At 32.9% G+C, this 20,495-nt stretch overlaps 1 protein-coding gene across 1 annotated transcript; it reads right to left on the reverse strand.

Annotated features, from left to right (window-relative positions):
- Positions 1-354: 354 nt before the first annotated feature.
- LOC128548953 (uncharacterized) lies at positions 355-18,011 on the reverse strand. The gene is made up of 5 exons (XM_053524728.1): positions 17,849-18,011; positions 9,739-10,340; positions 5,599-5,697; positions 4,297-4,409; positions 355-3,594 (listed from the first exon to the last, which is right to left on the reverse strand). Exons 2-5 carry the CDS (start codon positions 10,325-10,327, stop codon positions 3,511-3,513), a joined length of 885 nt encoding a protein of 294 aa, XP_053380703.1. The 5' UTR covers positions 10,328-10,340; positions 17,849-18,011; the 3' UTR covers positions 355-3,510.
- Positions 18,012-20,495: the final 2,484 nt, after the last annotated feature.

Genomic DNA, 20,495 nt, shown 5'->3' on the forward strand with positions numbered 1-20,495 from the left:
AATAATTTTTGTTTTCTAAGACACTTTATTTTTAATATCGCTGTTTGAGGCTCTTTGTTTTGTGTCATTTCCAGGTAAGACCGACAAATTATTTGATTCGGGCCTGGATATTCTCTAACTTAATACAACAACAACAACAACAACAACAACAACATTTTATTCAGAATTAAACACCTGAAAGGTATATATAGCCAAACATTTTTCATACATATACAAAATGTGAACTGAAAGTGATGCATTATAATCATTAAAGATATGAAAAAAATGTCAAGAGAAGTATACATTATAATATTCAGCCTTTAAATTCTTTAAATTAATTGCAAAGTATGTAATTTTGCTAAATTATTTACAATACTTTTATTATGTTCGGACAGACATGATGTTTTCAAATTTAAATTTTTCAAATATTTCTGAGTCAAATTTCTACACTTTGGACAGACTAATAAGAATTATATTCATCTTCTAATACTTTCATGTTTCAATTGTTACATAATCTGTATATTCTATTTATGTTGTTATATCTACTACTTTCGATATTTACACAAAGCAATTCTAAAACACTTTTTCTGATACAAAATTAAAACAGTTTTCAAAAACAAAATCATGTTTGAAACACGCGTACGACATTACCCGATTAGAATTTAATTTCATTGGCAGAAACTGGTCATCACCTTTCAAAATATATTTTTTGTTTGATGGGGTTTTCCATTAAGCACGACTTTTTAAAAATAGGAATTGTTACTTTCAAACATTAAATACGTTGCAACAAATAGTTGTTACTTATTCATAAACCTGAACCCGTATAATAAAACAAAATATACGAAAGCCAAATCGTGTCATGCTTCTTTAATATATATCTTTAAATTGCGAGACAGCATTCTCATAATAATGAGAAAAGATCTTGGAATAGCGTAAAACAGCTTTGGAGATATGAAAAACAATGTCAAGAGAAGTATACACTATAATATTCATCCTTTAAATTCTTTAAATTAATTGCAAAGTATGTAAATACTTTTATTATGTTCGGACAGACATGAGGTTTTCAAATTTGATTTTTTTTCAAATATTTCTGAGTCAAATTTCTACACTTTGGACAGACTAATAAGAATTATATTCATCTTCTAATACTTTCATGTTTCAATTGTTACATAATATGTATATTCTTTTTATGTTGTTATATCTACTACTTTCGATATTTACACAAAGCAATTCTAAAACACTTTTTCTGATACAAAATTAAAACAGTTTTCAAAAACAAAATCATGTTTGAAACACGCGTACGATATTACCCGATTAGAATTTAATTTCATTGGCAGAAACTGGTCATCACCTTTCAAAATATATTTTTTGTTTGATGGGATTTTCCATTAAGCACGACTTTTTAAAAATAGGAATTGTTACTTTCAAACATTAAATACCTTGCAACAAATATCTGTTACTTATTCATAAACCTGAACCCATATAATAAAACAAAATATACGAAAGGCAAATCGTGTCATGCTTCTTGAATATATATCTTTTAACTGCGAGACAGCATTCTCATAATTATGAGAAAAGATCTTGGAATAGCGTAAAACAGCTTTGGAGATATGAAAAAAATCGCATAATAAAGAGAAAATGTATATAACCTTCAACCTTCAAAGAGACTTTGACCTACGTCTGATGATGATCTCAGTTGATCTTGTGTTCAACAGAGGAAAGGTCAAAGTCATAAGGACCTAAACTTACAAAAAGGATTTTCCATCAATATCTCGAGAACTATTTATCATAGAACCTTCAAACTTCACAAAGACATTATTTCTGGTAGGTAGATGACTCCTACTAACTTTGAATTCAACAGATCAAAGTTCAAGGTCACAGGTATGGTAAAGTAGAGTTATGATTCTTAAATACTGCACTTTGTCTCAATGGCCTGTATGATTATACGAATTTTCTATCAAATATCATTAATACTTTTCAAGTTATACTCCGGACAAGCCTTATTTTGTCTAATAAAAGGATATAATTCAAGAACTAGGTAGAGTTATGTTTTTTTGACAATGCACTTCCCATCAATGGCCTCTATCTTTTTGAGAAGTTTCAACGAAATGTCATTTATACTTTCCAAGTAAAACTCCGGAGAAGCTTTATATTACATAATAAAGGGAGATAATTCAAATACTAGGTAAGGCAGAGTTATGATTCTTTGCCATTGCACTTTGTCTCAATGACCTCTATGAAAATGTGAAGTTACAAACAAATGCCATTAATACTTTACAGGTTATTCTCCAGACAAGCCTTATTTTGTATAATAAAGGGGGATAATTAAAAAACTAAGTAAAGTTGAGTTCTTTGGCTCTGCACTTCCCGTCAAAGGCATCTATCATTTTGTAAAGTTTCAATGAAATGCCATTAGTACTTTTCAAAAAATGCTCCAAACGAGACTTATTTTGTAAAATAAAGGGAGATAATTAAAAAAACTATATGAAGCAGATTTAGGGTTCTTTGACACTGCACTTTTCGTCAATGTCCTCCTTTTTGAAGTTTCAATGAAATGCGATTAATACTTTTAACTTATACCCCGGACAAAAGTGTGACGGACGAACGGACAGACACCGGTGTCATTACATAATGCGCCCCGTCGGGTGTATAATTATAGGTTATTAACTTTGTATGTGGATATATGCACGAGTTCTGCAGCGGTAATACTGCATGACTTTAGAAGTGTAATATTATCCGCGAAAGAACAAGTGCATGTATCCACATAAAAAAGCTGATAACCTTTTTATTACATACCTACTATCAAATAAATAATTTATGTCTAAATATCGTTTTGTAACTAAAGACAGGAAAAATACGAAAAGAATTTCTCCGAAAATGTAATAAACAAAATCAAAGTGACGCGCATTAATATTTTCCGCGAAAATGACGTCAACTTGTTGTCGCAACGTGCGCGTGGACACCATAGGCGTCACGTGATTCTTTCCATTACAACGTTAAGAAAACATTCCACGTCCGATATGAAAGCGTTCCAGGTCAATATGGAAACATATTGCACGATCGCGGTCCATTGAAACTCAATGGAAAATAATCTTAGGTATATAATAACAAACTTAATATAAGCTGAGTCATGCTTGAACAAAGGAACAGTTCTTTCTAACGGACGAACAGACGGACGGACGAACAGACGGACACCGGGGTCATAGCATAAAACGTCCCATCCGGCGTGTAACAAACTTAATATAAGCTTAGTCATGCGCTTGAACAAAGGATTAATTCTTTCTAACGGACGGACGGACGGACGAACAGACGGAAACCAGCGTCATAACATAATACATTCCGTCGGGCTTATAACAAACTTTATATAAGCCGAGTCGTGCGCTTGAACAAAGGAATTATTCTTACTATAAATGTGTAACAGCTACTGCCACTAAAACGCGGCTTTCTTATTCCATTCTCTAAAGAACCATTTAAATATTTACATCCAAGCCATAACTGCATTTAAAGACAATATTATGCCAACTATTCTGTTTACAACTTTTCAAGCATAACTGAGTCTTGTGGCTGATCCATTAGCTTTTTATTCGTCTCCTTTTCAAGATCGAGTTCCATTTCCTGTTCAAATACAAAGGTGTAAGTCAGTTATAAATCCTAGGTACTTAATGATTAGTTATTGTCGAATACAAAGACAAGAAACAACAGTAGTTTGATTTAACAATGTTGCAAAAGACAAGTTTCAACGATTGATATTACTTTATCTGTTAGCTCAACGGAATATTGTCTTGACATAATAAACATCAAGAAGAAAAGTTAAAGAAAATCTTATTCTGTTTCTCATGCGGCTATTAAAAGTCATAACTGACGTGACAATATTCTCTCACAGGTCTGGGCATCAATCGTTGTTTATCGCCCTTCTTAATTAAAACTACAAAAATCGAGCCATGTAAAATGTACAAAAATGATACTAGATAACTACAAATTGTTAAATAATAATTGCTTTTTAACATATCAATTTTTATGGCGTTGGGACGAACTTTTTAGGTTGACTAGTTACTTTTAAGTCCTATTTGTTTATAGTATCATAGCCAATTTGCGTTTCCAGTTTCGTCCAATTTTACTGTGTATGTGATAAATAGAATATCAAATGAGTGTTATTTTATTACAGAAATTTTTGAACTAGTTAAATAAACAATCTCATTCTTGCCATATGGTAAAATCATACCATCTTACTTAACTCGTTCAGCGCATTCAAAAATGAATATACACTTATTGGATATCCTTTATCTATCTATAACAACTATGTGTATGATAAATTACCTCTTCTTGTTCTTTCAGTTTTGTTAATTCCATTGTTACACTTTTCTCAATGTCTTCTTGTTTTGAATCCTTAAAATCTACAAAACATTCCTCATTGTCTTCTTGCTTTGAATCTACAAAATATAGAAAGAAAAATATCTAACACATTTTTGCAGCGTTTTATATAGTCTGAAAGAAATACATTGATGTTTGCTTTTGAATTCCCAATCTTATGCATATGACAGACGTCTTTCAGTCTGTCGCAACCTCATCACTAAATTTATCTGTATATGTTAGTTATGTGTGTGTGTGTGTGTGCGTGTGTGTGCGTACGTGCGTGCGTGCGTGAAGTCTTTTGTACGTGCGTGTCTGATATGTTGTAAGAATTCTGCGTTTAAGGAAAGTGCATCCTTGCATTACCTTCCACCAACATTTGACTCTTTTTATCTACACCTTTCCGCCCCACCCAATTTTTCTGTGTTTTGCATATTGTTATGATGTACTTATAGTTGGATTTTTTAAGCAACCCGTCTACAATATTTTTTTCCGTCACAGCTTCTTTTTGTTATGGGCTTTTTGCGATGCATGACTCTATGTGTTTGGGGGTGCTCTTTGTTTCCGGGAAATCACCTTTTACCTTGTATCATTTTTATGTAATTAGTCAATTTAAATGTGTGAAAGTCAAAGGCCTTCATGCGTATTTCAAAAATAGCCTTACACTTCATAACTATCTGGAAGTTACTTAACCACAACATTTTATATTTACAGTTTTGTGTTCTCCTTTTTTTACATTGTTTAAACTGATATATGGAATTATAGATGGCTTACACATCAAAAGCGTAATATGACGGCGGCTGTTGGATTAGCAAACGTTCACAACGCAAACGTTCCATTTGGTAACTCAGCTAAAGCTCATATATCTTATATGACCAGGTAACTTATGTAGGCAATCGTAGGTGGTTCGTACTAAGTGGTTATTGTATGAACTTTATCATGTTTCGCTTATGGCTTCACCAGTCGCGAAATATTTTATTTTTGGACTATTTTCCTTATCATTTTTTATCTTTATTTTTACATGTAAAGTAACACTTGTAAAATGATATTTCCAAAAGGTAAAGACCAAAAGGTTTATTTTAATCTAAACATTTGCAGTGTATTTTTCCAACTGCAAAAGCGTCATCATTGTTTTCTTACAAAATTATAGTCTTTAAATGCAGGTTGGCGGTAGTTGTTACACAAAGTATATGAACATTACATGCATAAGAAACATGAAGATTGTAACTAGAAGTGAACTTTTCTACATTTGTATATAGTTACACACACCTTTTTCTTCCTGTACATGTTGAGACGATGGCTGCAGCCTTATGAGTAAATTTCTCAGTGTCTCGTTGTAAGTTTCGAGCCTGTCGCCATCAATCATCTCTGAAAAAACGCAGTTATATATACCGTACCATACCATACTTAAGACTCAGAATTAAAAGGTGACGTCAGTAGATATGTTTTAATAATGATTCCAATAAAAAGCAGAGTATTACAGCTGACTAACTTTTATTTTGGGACGCCAAACTATCGTTCAATTGTATCAAAGTAATTTCGACATTTGTAGAAGTACTCTATACAAAACATTAGGAATGTAATGATTGTAGATTTTACACGCTTTACTGACTAATATAATTTAGTAAAAGTAGTTCTATAACATTGGCGAAATTAAAATTAACTATTGTGTTTCAAATGCTTAAAGAAAATACTTGAACACAAATTGAATAGGACGGTGTATCTTGGGTGTTTCCACTTTGTGATCAGTGTTTTAAACAGGTGTGCAGTTTTGAATGAAAAGATATTTTTTGCATTCACTGTATTGCAAGGTCATTGCATTCGAACAAATACTTTTTACAACTCTTAGTGACTGTGAAAACAGATAATTACAATGCCAATTCACACAACGGATAAACTTTCATAGAAGGGGATTTTTAAGTCGGATCTAGACAAATTGGACAAAAGCACCAAATTTTCTGTAAAGCTAGAAGGTAACATAACTTACAAATTGAAAAGAATCTCCAAGGTCAACGATATTGCTATTTTTAGCATATTTCACAATGGACGCCAACAAATTCATAATATTAATATACTGTATATACATGTCACCTGTTGATAGCGTACTCGGCCATTATAAAGTTAAATTGGGCACATTTGAGGAAGCCGGAGCTACCACTTGATGTTTAATGACTCCAATAATAGTTTAAGTCTGTCTCAAATGTATTAAATAATAACAGACATAGAAGCAAAGTGTATCAAAACTTATAAGTATAAAATGGGCACAATTTTTGCAAGAGTATTTCACAATGTCTAGCATCATATTTGACTGAAAATGCACAACAACTTGAGCCTGAAATTCTAAGTGAAAAAGGGGCGTAATTCATGAGCATATTCGTGCAATTATATGGACCTTGTGTCATAATATTACGGGTGATGATGTAGAGAAACTTAGTTTTAATCAAATTTATATGTATTGCTAAAGAAATCAAACGACGCAAGCAGTTGGTATCATTTGTCAGAGAATCATCAACTAAGTACAAGGCAACAATATGCATAATATCATAAGCCAAGAAGCGATAAAATGAGTTCAGTCATCACAGAAAAAAAAGACGCATCAGGTGATTCCCTGTTATCAAACAATAAACGTATCATTCCCAGCGACGCTCACATAAAGGCTGTTCAAGAACAAAACATGCATACCTTACCTGAAGGTACCCGTGTTTAAGTAATCACTCACTTGGTTTTGGAAAACATTTAAGGACGTTTTAACCGCATGAAGCCACTAGTCCAGAAATTCTTCCGTCACTTTTCTCGAAGGATACATCAAGAATTAAAGCAAGAGATCTCTCTGTGACTCAATTGTATATACCTGACCCCTGAAATACGTTGAAGTTCCAAAGGAGTGATATCTGGCCAACATTGTTCCAACATTCAAGAAGAGTAGCATTATCAGGCAACTTTATCCTGGTCTCCCTAATTTCCATATGTTCTAATGTGATGGAACATATCCTTCACTCTTACATCGTGGGATACTTCGAGAACAGAACGTCCTAAATGAATCATAAAATGGTCTCTGTTGTAGACGACCATGTGAAACACAGCTCATAACCAAAGTCCTAAACTTGGTAAGAGGAATGCAAGCAAACGGAGTTCCGTTTAATAGATTTTAATAATCTCTACTTAATCAAAAGCTTGATAGAATATGCCTACATTGTAGGCGATGTATTGATGGAGGATTCTACATCAACTGAAGCCGTTGTCACTTCAGTGGAGCCAAAAGAACCTGTCACGGAACAATTTCTCTTTTTAGCACTCATTTACAAAACCGTCAACCAAGTCATTGGCACAGCCAAACTTCAACACAATTTTTTGACATCTGAAAAATTGCAAAGGCTTTTTCATGACCTTTCAAGTTAGAAATTTTATTGACGCCCACTACTATCTATATTGCCAAAATTTCAAGATTTCAAATGCAAAAAAAAAAACACATTGACATCTTAACAATGACCTGTCCCACTTAGGCCGCATCAAGCAGGGACTGGATCAGTTGAATTCCTTATATGATACCTAATGAGTTGTCCTAAGACGTCAAGGCACCAAAGTCACCACAATCACCAGTGTAAGTCCATAGAAAAAGCCAACGCAAAGCAGCCATATTCACTACCAGAGACCCTGGTAGCGACACATATATGATACATAGGCTGATATGGATACTTATTCAGAAAAACGAGGCAAAAACAATGTTGATGTTCTGCAAAATAATACACCAACTTGTTGAAATTTCAGTGCACTAGTCACTGATTCCAGTAAGGGAATGGGTTCTAGAGTCAACAACATCCGGCATAGGAGCATCAGGGTAGATGTGAACAAAATTTAACTTATGATTACGGCAACCATCATGACGAGGAAAGCTGTCTCATCACCGGTGTGAAGTAATACTTCAGAAGCAACTTCCTAACATCACATATCGTGTCTGAACTGCTCTACAGAATCTAGACACCAAGGCATTTTTATCAGTTTTAAAGATGGTTAATTACATTTTTTTTCTGCAAATGGATTTGTTCGAAACATTACCCTGTAACAACTGATCATTTAAACTTATGTGTGCTTAATCAATTCTTCAAGCGTAAACTTATTGGATGTTATCTGCTTTTTTTCTTTTTAAATTTGATTTTCCTTTTCTTGTAGAGTTATTTTGGTTTTAATCAATATTCTATTCACGTATATACATTTACAACAAGGAACACTACATTATAAAGGCATGAAGGATTGAGCAGAAAGCTAAGCTTATTTGAAACTCTTTCCTTGGTAGCGTTATTTCAGCATAAGTATTAAATAAACTTAAACATACTATGTCTAAGACATGACATGAATATATAACTGTTGCACTATTTTATTAAATATTTGTATTTACAAGAATATATTTTGCCGAAATTCATAAGAAATGCAAGTTTTTTAAATTTGTTATTAATTCACTTTCCCCATCGTGTTTGCACAGATTGAAAATAGATTAATTCTAACCGCAGTGTCTTGTTTCACATAGCTGAAAGATCGTTGTCTGTCAAATAGAAGTGTAAAAGTAGAAATTATATTGAAATTAAAAGAAATAGTCTGCTTTTGGAATATTAAATGGAGGTTATCAGAAAATTTCATAAAAACGATAAAAACGTACATTACTAATAGGGATCTACCTCTTCGTCCTTTTGATAAATATAACACAAGATACGAAAACTGAAAGATATTATAAAATGTTGCTTAAATCTGTTTGCCTACTTTTATCCAGATTATTGTAAACAGAACATTTTGTACAGTTTATCCATTAATCCAGTGCATGGGTGTTCAAAGTGTTGAAATATATCTATACAAGTTGATTTTTAATTTTTGAGATTTTTGTGGCCATCTGAAACTCTACAGATAGCATCAGTTCATATATCAATAAATAATCAGATGCAAAACTGAACTTGGTGAGTAATTTTCAACGATTTTAAACAATAACTGTGATATTTACACTTTTGAAGAAGGCCTCTTGTTTATAAAAATTTCATAGCGGTCTTTATTTATTGCTATAAATAGACCTTATGGTCCATGGACTTTTGGTAACCTTTTTAAAAACATGAAGCCACAATGCAGAAAGTACAATTGTTAAATGTTTGTTTTTTGTTTTTTTTTTTTTGTTTGGCTTGTCTATATTAGACCTAAAATCCTAGATTTACCGCCTATCTATAATTGCACAAAATAGGAATATTATTAATGATAGATTGTGTATGGCTAAATCAATTTAAAGTATAATGCATTACCGGTAAACTTGAAATTTGCATAATGCACACAAATCTTTAAAATTATTCCTTTGCCAAATATTACCGTAGTGTGCTCATATATCTATAAATATTTGTTTAAAAAGATGTTAATCAACTGTATCATAATTACCGGTGCTTTCATCCGAATTTCCACATCTTTTCTTCAGGACTACTCTGTGTTCATTATCCTGAATTGTATTTTGTTTCTTTGTCTGTTTTTCCCTCTCTAGGTGGTCACTTACTTCATCAATCTTCTTTTGCAGCTCTTTATCTTTTATATCAGACAGGCATATGCTTGCGATTGATTTTAACTCTGCAAGGTAATCTTCGTATTTATCTTCTGCAACATTTGATTTTCTGATCTCTTCAATGGTATCTAGATACTCTTTTAACATCTTCAGATTTGTTCGTAATACCTTACTCAGATTACAAGTTTCTATGAGTAGAAAGCACATTAAACTCGAGTCCCACTTATCTGTATTTGTATGAGATGGAATACTTGGAAAAAGAATCCATTCTTTTTGTCTTCCGGCTCTGTCTGACAATATTTTATCTTTATTACTTTCAAGGAATCGCTCAACTGTCCAAGCGTTACTTTCAACCTCATTTGGCTTTAAGTCATTATAGCGTTTCATAAAAAGTGCTCTGCAAACAGGTTTTACAGCTTTATCAACAAAAACTTTAAGATGGTCGAGCTTTATATAGTCTGAGGAAGTCATCTTTGTCTTCTACCTGGAATGCAAAATGAATGGTCATAAACTATTCGTAAAATGGACATTAAATGCGAGTTTCACTTAGATAAAAGAGACTACGAAATTTGAGATATGTTTCTAGGTCGGTCACCATGTCAAAAATCCATTACATCGGCGGACATACATAATAAGAGAGTTTGCAATCCTTTCGACCTTCCGGCCATTATACTTGAGTTCAGCAGTTCGGTTTGTCTGTGTTTTACATATTACCTGTTATCAGACAACCTAGGCCTTATTATGCATATGCTGAGTTTCCCGTGATATAGCAGAAAGATATATTTTATTTATATAAAGTCCATGTGCCTATCAGTACACAGGCAATTTTTTCATATGCATTAATCTAATACCTAAATTGAACAAATGAAATCGTAAGATAATTTGAAACTTACAATTATTTATTTTTTTACTTAAATCATTGACCTAAATGATGTGCAGACACTGTCGGTCCTGGAAAAAACATTTCTAAACTTTTTAATATTAACAATTGCTAAGTAAGATCGATATATATAGAATTATGTACTCTGTTATATACATATAAAAGCTATTTTACCCAACATTGCCCCCCCCCCCCTCCCCCCCACCCCGAGCATCAAAACCATATTATTGCCAGCATAATTATGTAGATATTAATTATACACATTTTCTGTAGTAACTATTTTGTTGATGCTAGAGGGGTGGGGGGAAACAATACTTTTAAACAAAAAAATAACTACAGGATATTCCTAAATGTAAACTAACCAATACTTTTATATTCATTTTACATCTCTGTAACTCAAACAACATACAAATGTTTGCAAACCGTGCACATAGGTATGTGGAACATGTATAATAGTGAGAGAAGCAAATACTGTAAAATCATTATTATTCGTTAGGTTAAATTTTCATTGAATTTAACTGTTCCTGGTTGTATGTTGCAGTCAATTGGCAAATGTGTGTTGTTAGATACTAGCAACATACCAGAAAATCTATTGCATGTCCTCCTCGCGGCGCGCACGCCACTAGGGATGATTAAGTTATTTTTTTTTTCTATTTATTTATTATTTATTATTTGAAACATACTATATGTCACACGCATTTATTACTTCATGTTCTTCTTTTTGTGAAAACTGAACTGAAGATTGTTCTTTGTGGCGAACTAGGCCTAAACACAATATGTGCACAGCAGTTTATCAGATCCTGACTATAGTCTATCCAACAGAAATAACGCTTGGCATTGATACGCCTGTGATGCATAGGTCAAGAACAATAGCTTCTTGGCAGGTCATATCAGAGACGATTTCACATTCAGTGTGATGCCATGAAAGTGATGCGTCAAGTCGCTTTCCATGTATATGGCATATACAAATACGGCTAGATTCGAAAACGAACTAAAAGGTCCAGTCGAGCTTTAGATGGAATTGTTAAGTAGCGGCCTTATTCTACTTTAGCCATACAAATGACACATTTTGAATATGTTTTACCCACAACTTCAACCTTGATTTGCAAAACATTATCTTTAGCGGGGTTGCAGTCAGACTCATCCTTTAACTTTTTCCAATACAGCTTCCTTAGGCAAGCCCCACAAAGAACTCATTTCGGATACATTTTTACTACATGTTTTAGCCAAATATAGTCTAAGTCACTGGTTCTTATCCCCATCGAAAATCCTACGTCCTTGATAAGATGTCTGCCTTTTCTTAGTATTAAAATTATACAGCACACAATATCTGCCATCACTTATAACAGAGCTATACAGACATGTATTGTACTATTTACTTGATCTGTCAAAACATGTTCTCGACTTTCATTATATTCTATTCACACCTATATAAGATTATCATGAAAGCCGGAAACATGTTCTTTTTATATTTTTATACACGAGCATTTTTGTGTTTTACATGCCATGCCTTTTTGTTTCCATTACGTGTGTTAGAGATTCACCTGGAGGGGATTACTTTTATTTACACTGTCCCGTGTCTTTGGAACATGGTGGGGGTAAGAGTGAGGTTGGGTGCGCACCATAAACCGGTTTAAGCTCCCCAGTGGTGTTTTTGCCACTGACCGTTCCAAGGCGGTGCCCCACTGTGTTCCTTTGTTTGTTCGTTTTGTCCTCTTGTGTAGGCTTTGTGTGTGCGCGCGTGTTTGTGTGTGTGTTCCTTTGTTTGTCGTTTGTTCGTTTTGTCCTCGTGTGTTGACTTTGTGTGTGTGCGCGTATATGTGTATGTGTGTGTGTGTGGTGTGCACGTCTGCGTGCTGTAGGTTTCGTTTTGGGGAGACTGCGATTTTGGTACGTGGCATTCCCTGTTTGATATTTGTCTTTGTTTTTTTTGACAGTTCAAATGGATAGTACAATACATATACTGGAATAACCAAGTGCCCACTGTAATTAAACTGACCGGTCACTTATGCATGTATATCTGTAGCATTCCTATTCACACAAGTAATGCATTAATAACCTTACATTATGAACAAAGTAAAGGTAAGAAAGTAAAGTAAGTTCAAGTCAAGTACAGGTTGTTTGCAAAATATCGTACTGTTTTTTATTTATTCATTTAATTATTAATCCTATAAGGAGTTTAATCTTAAAATGTTATTTTTCCCTCAATAAACAGATTTTGCCACTTTTTCAATTGAAATTCATATATTTGAAACTTCCGAGGCATCTACTTTCCAGATTTGATTTTATTCCGTACAGTGATGACATCATTTTTTTACGGAAATTAATCTCTTTTTTTTTCAAAAAAATATACCCTGGCCTAGATTAGATAAAAAAAACCATCTTGATAAGAATGGAGGCAAACCAGTTTATATGTTAACTAACACGTTAGAAATGGGCATACATATAAAAGCTAGTTATTTTATTTGTTCTGGGATGTCATCTTATAATGCCAAAGACATGTGTGAAGTTTGATAGGATTTGGCCAAGCAGTTTCTGAGAAGCTGCTGTAACCGGAAATTTTGTGCGTCGACGAAAATTTCAAATAGTTGAGCTGAAAATTCAACAATGGTCAATTAAATCCAGTGAAAATTGTACTGATTATCACAGAGAAAAGCATATACACTTATTTTACCTTGAAAATTAAATTCCTGATATAAACAGTGTACGCACGATATTACTGAAGTAAAATCCATGTATAGATATAATGCTCAAAAAGCAGAAGAAAATAATCAATACTAATCAAGCGTAATGTTACCGTTTGTTGGAGGACTAGACAGTTAAATGTAATTCTAAAGACATTTTGACATAATCTTGGATCTGTATTTTCGATCGGTGACGAAAAAGAAATCATAAACTATTGTTAGAAAAAATACGCATAATGAAACTACAGGTATGAAATATCACCTATATATAGATAAAAAAATTACCGTTATAGATAAAGTTTTATTTTTAAACCGACCCACTATTATCATGTCACGTCTCTACGGCGTGATATTCTAGTGACGTTGGGCATTGTGCTCACTGCTACAAACAGACACCGTCGTAAACCCGAACCCATACAAACACACATAAGCACGCATACAAATCACAAATCATCTTTTTCGTCTTTCGTGTTAGTCTCATTTAACTTAACCAATGACCTTATATATTTCTCTTGTTGAGAAGACCTTTGCGGAATACTTAACATAGATAACTTACTTTTTCATTGCACTGATATAATTTTGACAGGATTAAGATTGACAAAGAATGTTCAGTTCAGGCAACAATTTCCCCTTTAGTGGGTTCCCCTTCTCAGACGGTATATACGGAAAGGGAATATTGATTTTGGTTAACCGTTGAACAAAGTTATTTTTCACTTTACATTAGAAACAAAATGGCGGACGAATTAATTCATTATTCTTATTGGCTATGGTTTTATATCTACCATGAAATTATTTTATACCTTAAATGAAGTTTATTTCATTTTGTATAATTATAATTGTTTTCCTTACCAATATTCAGCGACTGATTAAAGTCGGCGTGAATTGAACGACTATTCACTTCAGATACTTCTGCTTAGTTTGCATGGATCAAATAAACAAACGAAATGAATTAATTATACAATTAAATAACTAAACGGTATAACTTTATAAATTCCTTTCAATATACAATAACAGTACAGTGACATAAGCATACTACTTATCAATTATCACAATGCAAAGTACTAGTATACACTTAATACTGCTACAGCTAATACATCTTTTAGGAAAAACAGAGCGTCTTTGAATTGAATAACTGTCCCTCATATATAATAATATTTAAATCACACCGAACACTGGTAAGTGATAGATATACATCTTTTTCAGTTTCCCAGGAAAAATAAGATTTATCTTTTATTTTCCACCAATGCCATGATGTATAAATGATGGGTTATAAATGAAAATATCAAATGAAATTTCTTTATGATTTTCATTTCATTGATGCGAATCTTTCAACACGAAAATAAGTCAAGCACTAGTTCCATAACACTAGAAATGATTAAATTTATGAAATCCAGAATGAAAGTGTATACTTCCACAACTGGAGAATATTTGAATAATATATAATATTTGAAATGTAATGAAATTTTAAATGAAAACCTTTTCAGAATTTACAAATTAAACAGTTGCTTAAAACATCAATACCTGAATTCATATTAACAAACAGCGAATCTCAAACATTCTAGTAACAAAGTCCGTATCAGAAACATCATTTGTAGCGTCATTGTTTCGTCTCTTTTTACTTTACCCTGCTAAATTTCTAAAATGGACTGGTCCATCTTCCAATTTGGACAGTACCATTCATTATTCGAAGGGGTGTTTATTGAAAATTTACTGACCGAATAGCGAACAGTGCAGACCATGATCAGCCTGCACATCCGGCTGATCTTGGTCTGCACTGGTCACAAAGGCAAAATTACTTGCCGCCAGCAGGCTAAAGGTTAAGGTCAAGTGATTCAGTGCCATGTAGTATGCTTGACGACACGTCTTTGCGTTCTAAGCGTTGACGGTAAACAGCTTGTATGCTGAAGAATTCATTTCGCATCCAGCTTTTCGTCATATTTAAACAATAGAATATCTACCTGTAGTTCCGAAAAGGAGTTGATATAACCACTGTCTACTTTAGATATATTTTCTGATATATTCTTTTCCATCAAAACTAGAATGAACGCCTTGAAGCTAATATATATATATATATATATATATATATATATATATATATATATATATATATATATATATATATATATATATATTTATTTATTTATATTTAGAGTAAAGATATGCTAAGATATTGTCAGCATTTGACCGTATTTATAACTAACACTCGGATAAAAACTTCCACCGTTTTTGTCAGATACACAAGCCCATTGAAACCTATGCAGTGATGTAATTTTTCAAATATGTTCTCTGACAATAATCGCAGACCGAAAGGTTTCTTTATGCAAAAATCATGACAAAATCGTTCTACGAAATTATTGTTTTCGAGCGGAATGACTAAGTAGTGTGTTAAAATTGTTCCATAGATTTTTATAAAAAAAACCTAAAATGTCATATAAATTTATTTTACTGTAAAAGGAGCGGAAAAAAATACAAGGGTCTCCGACTTCGTTTTCGCTGTATCGTCTTGATATTTTCCCTACCCCACTTTTTACGCACAGATTTTATGCATCAAAATTTCACAAAAAGACTGTTTGTATTTTAGGAAAAATAAGTTAAACTAAATATAATCATAATTTTTCCGGAATCTGGAAATATTAGTTAGTATCCGACTAAGTACAGCGCTCCACGAAGAGGGAAATTTGTCAATTTCTTACGGAGAGTGCCTACTTAGAAACTATAAAGACAGGTTTGTGCAAGCAGACCGCCGTGACATCAAAAACGGCGTAAACCCAACAGTTTAGTTTAATCATATTTTATTGCATATTTTCATCCATTTTATAATATACCCATAGCTGATACAAACGTATGAAAATAGGAAATTGGTTGGACTTTAAGTTAAAACAGTATTATAAGCAGTCCTTCCTACTGTGTCTAATCATTTGTAGATTAAACCATATCCAACACAATAAATGGTTATCAAATGCATAGTTGCAATAACTTATATTGTTTTATGGCAGAACATTTTTAACGTCTGACGTTAACTCCATGTCATTTTGACTGAGCGTACTATCTATCAGCTGTTGACGTCAATCCCCATGTGGGAACGTAGACGCATACTTCGACCAACTTAAAAGTCAGAATTAACCTGGAATAATTATTGTTTTTGTTTGGGTTTTATTTTCGTCATTATTTTATATTTTTACAAGCACTCAACTTTTCCGCAGTAACTTACAACTGACACATTGAAAATATTAGTCACGGAAAGAATGGACATACACGACACCAAACCTGTAATTGGGCGAATGTTCCAACCAGTGTGCCATTCGGTCCGGCATGAGGAATGGGGAGGGGGGGGGGGATTTTTTGACTGGCTGAATTAGAAAGAGACTATTTTCTAAGGTTCAGTTTGTATTTTAAGTTCCAAAAATGGAATTATTTAAATCTGTATAACTATTGTTTAAAATTTTAATCTTAACATTGTTGGAATGGCTGTATGTGCCGATGTTGAAATAACTTTTAGACCGACTCATTTGTTTTATTTTTGATCTCTTTTAAAAAGACATGATTGTACTTTTCGTGTATAAAACAAAGAGCAATCAAATATTATCAAAACATCACTACTCTCCCGTTTAATCATATTATTTTTTATCATTTTATTACTACTACTAGTATTTTGTTTTTGATAGTGCAGTTTTAAAAGAGAGTTTCGGGTGCCTGGGTTCTAAATTTTCGCGTAAAACTTTGGAAACGGCACCGACCTTTCATACTTTATTCTTCATTCATAACACCCGCTTATATTTCAAGCTAAAGTTGAAAATGACTGCGATTTAGCGGCTATATCCAGCCCAAATATTCACGATACTCAAAAGAAAAATAGTTTTTATCTAAGTGTTAAATATAAAGACGGTCAAATGCTGATAAAATCTTAGCCATAATTTACTCTTAACATAAATATATATATTTTTGCTTCAAGGCGTTGATGGAAAAGAATATTATCGGAAAATACATTTAAAGAAGGCAGTAGTTATATCCTTTCCTTATATGATTTTATATTATGAAAAACTGGATGCAAAATGAAATCTGTTTACCGTCACCGCTTGGAACGCAAAGCCTGAACTTCATGATTTCATACTTTGCGATCGCACTATTTTACGTTTTCTAAATTTCCATCTGAAAACTAATTGTTGAATTGTGAAATTCATATTTTTTAATAGTCTAGGTTTTAGGTTTTATGAAATTAAAAATATTGTGGAGTCGTGGAGTGTCAAATTGATAAATTCATAATTTCATACTTGTGAAGTGTATACTTCATACAAGTTGTAAAGTACGAAATCGTGAAGTTCATGATTTCATTATTCACGAATTCATAAAATAATAAAGTTCTTTAAATACAGCTCACTGATATAGTAAATCATAGAAAACTCAGAAATAAAGAAAAGTATGATCTACCTTTCGTTTTTTGTTCAATACGACAAATTACGTACAGTGCATAAATCCCTTTAACATTATATGATTATCCTTCCAAGCGAAATTCTAACATTCAATATATTTACTCGTTGTGTGAGACATAAAGACGTTAAAATGTTAATAACAAATGTATGAAACAGACTACGATCTGTAAGTTTGTAATGGAATACTCTTGAATAGAATTTCAAGGCTTTTATATTATCAATATTAATGACTAGAGGTGTCTGAATAGCTAAAATGAAGGTTTTCATAAATATGTAAGATCCGATGAACCAAAGAGAAAAACGAACATTATCGACTTTCAATAGAGTGTATTTACAAAGGCCGAAAATATAATACTCGTTCTGGGCTTATCTTCAAAAGGTAAATTCATGCCTAATTACATATAGAATAAACTAATTAGACACGATTTTCAAAGTCACTATAACAGAGGAATGGGAATAAATACATGTATATAGTAACAGAACTAATGCAATTATCTAAGATAATGTAGAGGCTACTGCATTATAAATTCTAGCGCGATTCATGGATATACAACCATTGAAAGGCATGACTTATTTTTAAGCCGTCATTCCCATTATGGGTAGGAATAAAATGAAAAAGGTTTTAATTAACGTTTTACAACCCAGTTCGGAATAAAAGGAAAACTATTGTTAAACTTGATTTTGAGTTTGGCAAAATAAAAATGTAGTGGCTGAACACCACTAAAACCGGCTGTTCTTTCTTTCATATAAAATCCATTTACTTCATAACTGTTTTTGAAATTTTCTAGCATATCAGATTTTGAGAGACTTAATAAATTCCAATAAAGAACTATATCGCTACTTTAGAAAAACAAAGAGAAAAGGGGTGTTAACTTTTCTATAAGAAAACTACAGTTCGTTAAATACACCCTGCTGAATTTACTCCTTTTCGCTTCTTTCAATTTGTCTATTCGAGACATTAGATTCGTACGCCGCCATTTTTACCTCATACTGAAGAATAGGATAAAATTTTAATCGATTCTATTATCTTCTCTTGTTTATTAAGATTAACGCTAAACACAGTCGTCTCCCTTCCATCGTCTTACTCAATAAACAGATCAATATCGGATATTAAAATAATTTCAAAAATATTGTCTGTAGAATACTTCAATAGGATAATAAATATTCTCAAAAGATGAATAAAGTGAATACAGAGGAAAGAATAAGATATGTATCACAGGGTTTTACTTATTTTATTCAGTAACTTTATGCTGTAAAAGGAGACTGATAGTGGTGCTTTTTTATCGTAAATGGAAGCATTAATTCTTCATTTTAAATAAATAAATTATATATTTTTGTAAAGAGAATAGAATTATGAACACTTCAATATGATAATAAATATTGTGCATTCATTCTAATGTAACAATATATGTTCAAAAATATTTACTTCTTTGTTTCTATTGGAAACTTTCAACCAGATAAAAATCGATATCTCCCAGTCAGGCGTTTTCAAGGTGGATAATTTTACCGATAAGACGGCGAACTTAACCTAATTGTTGATCATGAGCATGCGATAGGATCAGCCAATTTCGATAGAATGCTTTCTATACATATTGAAACACGATAGAGTAAAAGTAAACACGCTGCTTTGGGGAAGGGCATGAGGAAAGGGAGAAAGATTAGCACTATTTATTTTTGGACTACTTGTGACCAGACAATACTAACATTTGATTTGGTAGTGACTTGCCTTTATTTCTAATAAACAATAACAGTACAGACCAGTATAGAAGCTAATTTCGATGGAGTGAAAAAAACAACAAAAAACATTCACAACAACAACAACAAGAAATTAAAAAATGATAGCAAATGTGGAGAAACAAGCGCTTGTCGAGCGAGTGTTCCAGCGTTCTGCGTAAACGCTGCACATTTTGAATTTGATAATTACTTTTACAGTGAGATTGAATAATAATCAATTCAACTTTTAATAATGAGTAAGTTAGCCTTAGGTGATTTTTGACCTAATGATTAGAGGTTATCAGACAGATACTCGTAGTCATCTGCATTAAGTCAAATCTATGCAAAATGTATTAGGAGACCATGTCATCGGTTTAAAAAATATATGAGTAACTTAAGATAGCGCACCCGCAACAACACTGCAACTTCCTAGTGATTACGATGTAGTCTTGTTGGGCAATTCGGCATTCTTCTCACGTAAATATAGCTTAACATACACGCGGCTTTCCGTTTACATAGAGGAAGCTACTGTCACACATAAGGATATATCCGTACGTTGAGGTACGGTGCGGATGGGATTGGTCGGTGGGGGACGGACACGGATAAGTACGGAGCAGTACGTCGTAGTACAGGAAAAATGGTGAGAAACGGGGAAGGTGTCGGCCAAGTACAATTTCTCCTTCTTTGCTGTATAGTAAAACAAGCACTTTTGGACATGGATTGTGAATTTCACAACACAATTGCAGCATTGACAGCTCTGTATTTCTGAAGAGTAATACTATCCCAGTCAATATATCACAGAAAAACACCACCATCAACAATGAACTTTTTTGCTACACATCAAAGTATCTAGTCTATGTTTAAATTTCCCACTGACATCTGTCATGGCCCCCTGTCTGGTGTAGTTTTTTAAGCCTTCCGCACAGAGATGT

Source organism: Mercenaria mercenaria, chromosome 15, assembly GCF_021730395.1.
Source record: "Mercenaria mercenaria strain notata chromosome 15, MADL_Memer_1, whole genome shotgun sequence".
Classification (NCBI taxonomy): domain Eukaryota; kingdom Metazoa; phylum Mollusca; class Bivalvia; order Venerida; family Veneridae; genus Mercenaria; species Mercenaria mercenaria.

What these genes read in the sequence shown, in the direction of transcription:
- LOC128548953 (XM_053524728.1), bottom strand. Translation starts at nt 10,327, where the DNA reads ATGACTTCCTCAGACTATATAAAGCTCGACCATCTTAAAGTTTTTGTT. An exon ending in ACATGTACAGGAAGAAAAAG is followed by an intron (nt 4,410 to 5,598) that starts GTGTGTGTAACT and finishes TATATTTTGTAG; the next exon opens with ATTCAAAGCAAGAAGACAAT. An exon ending in AACTGAAAGAACAAGAAGAG is followed by an intron (nt 3,595 to 4,296) that starts GTAATTTATCAT and finishes GTATTTGAACAG; the next exon opens with GAAATGGAACTCGATCTTGA.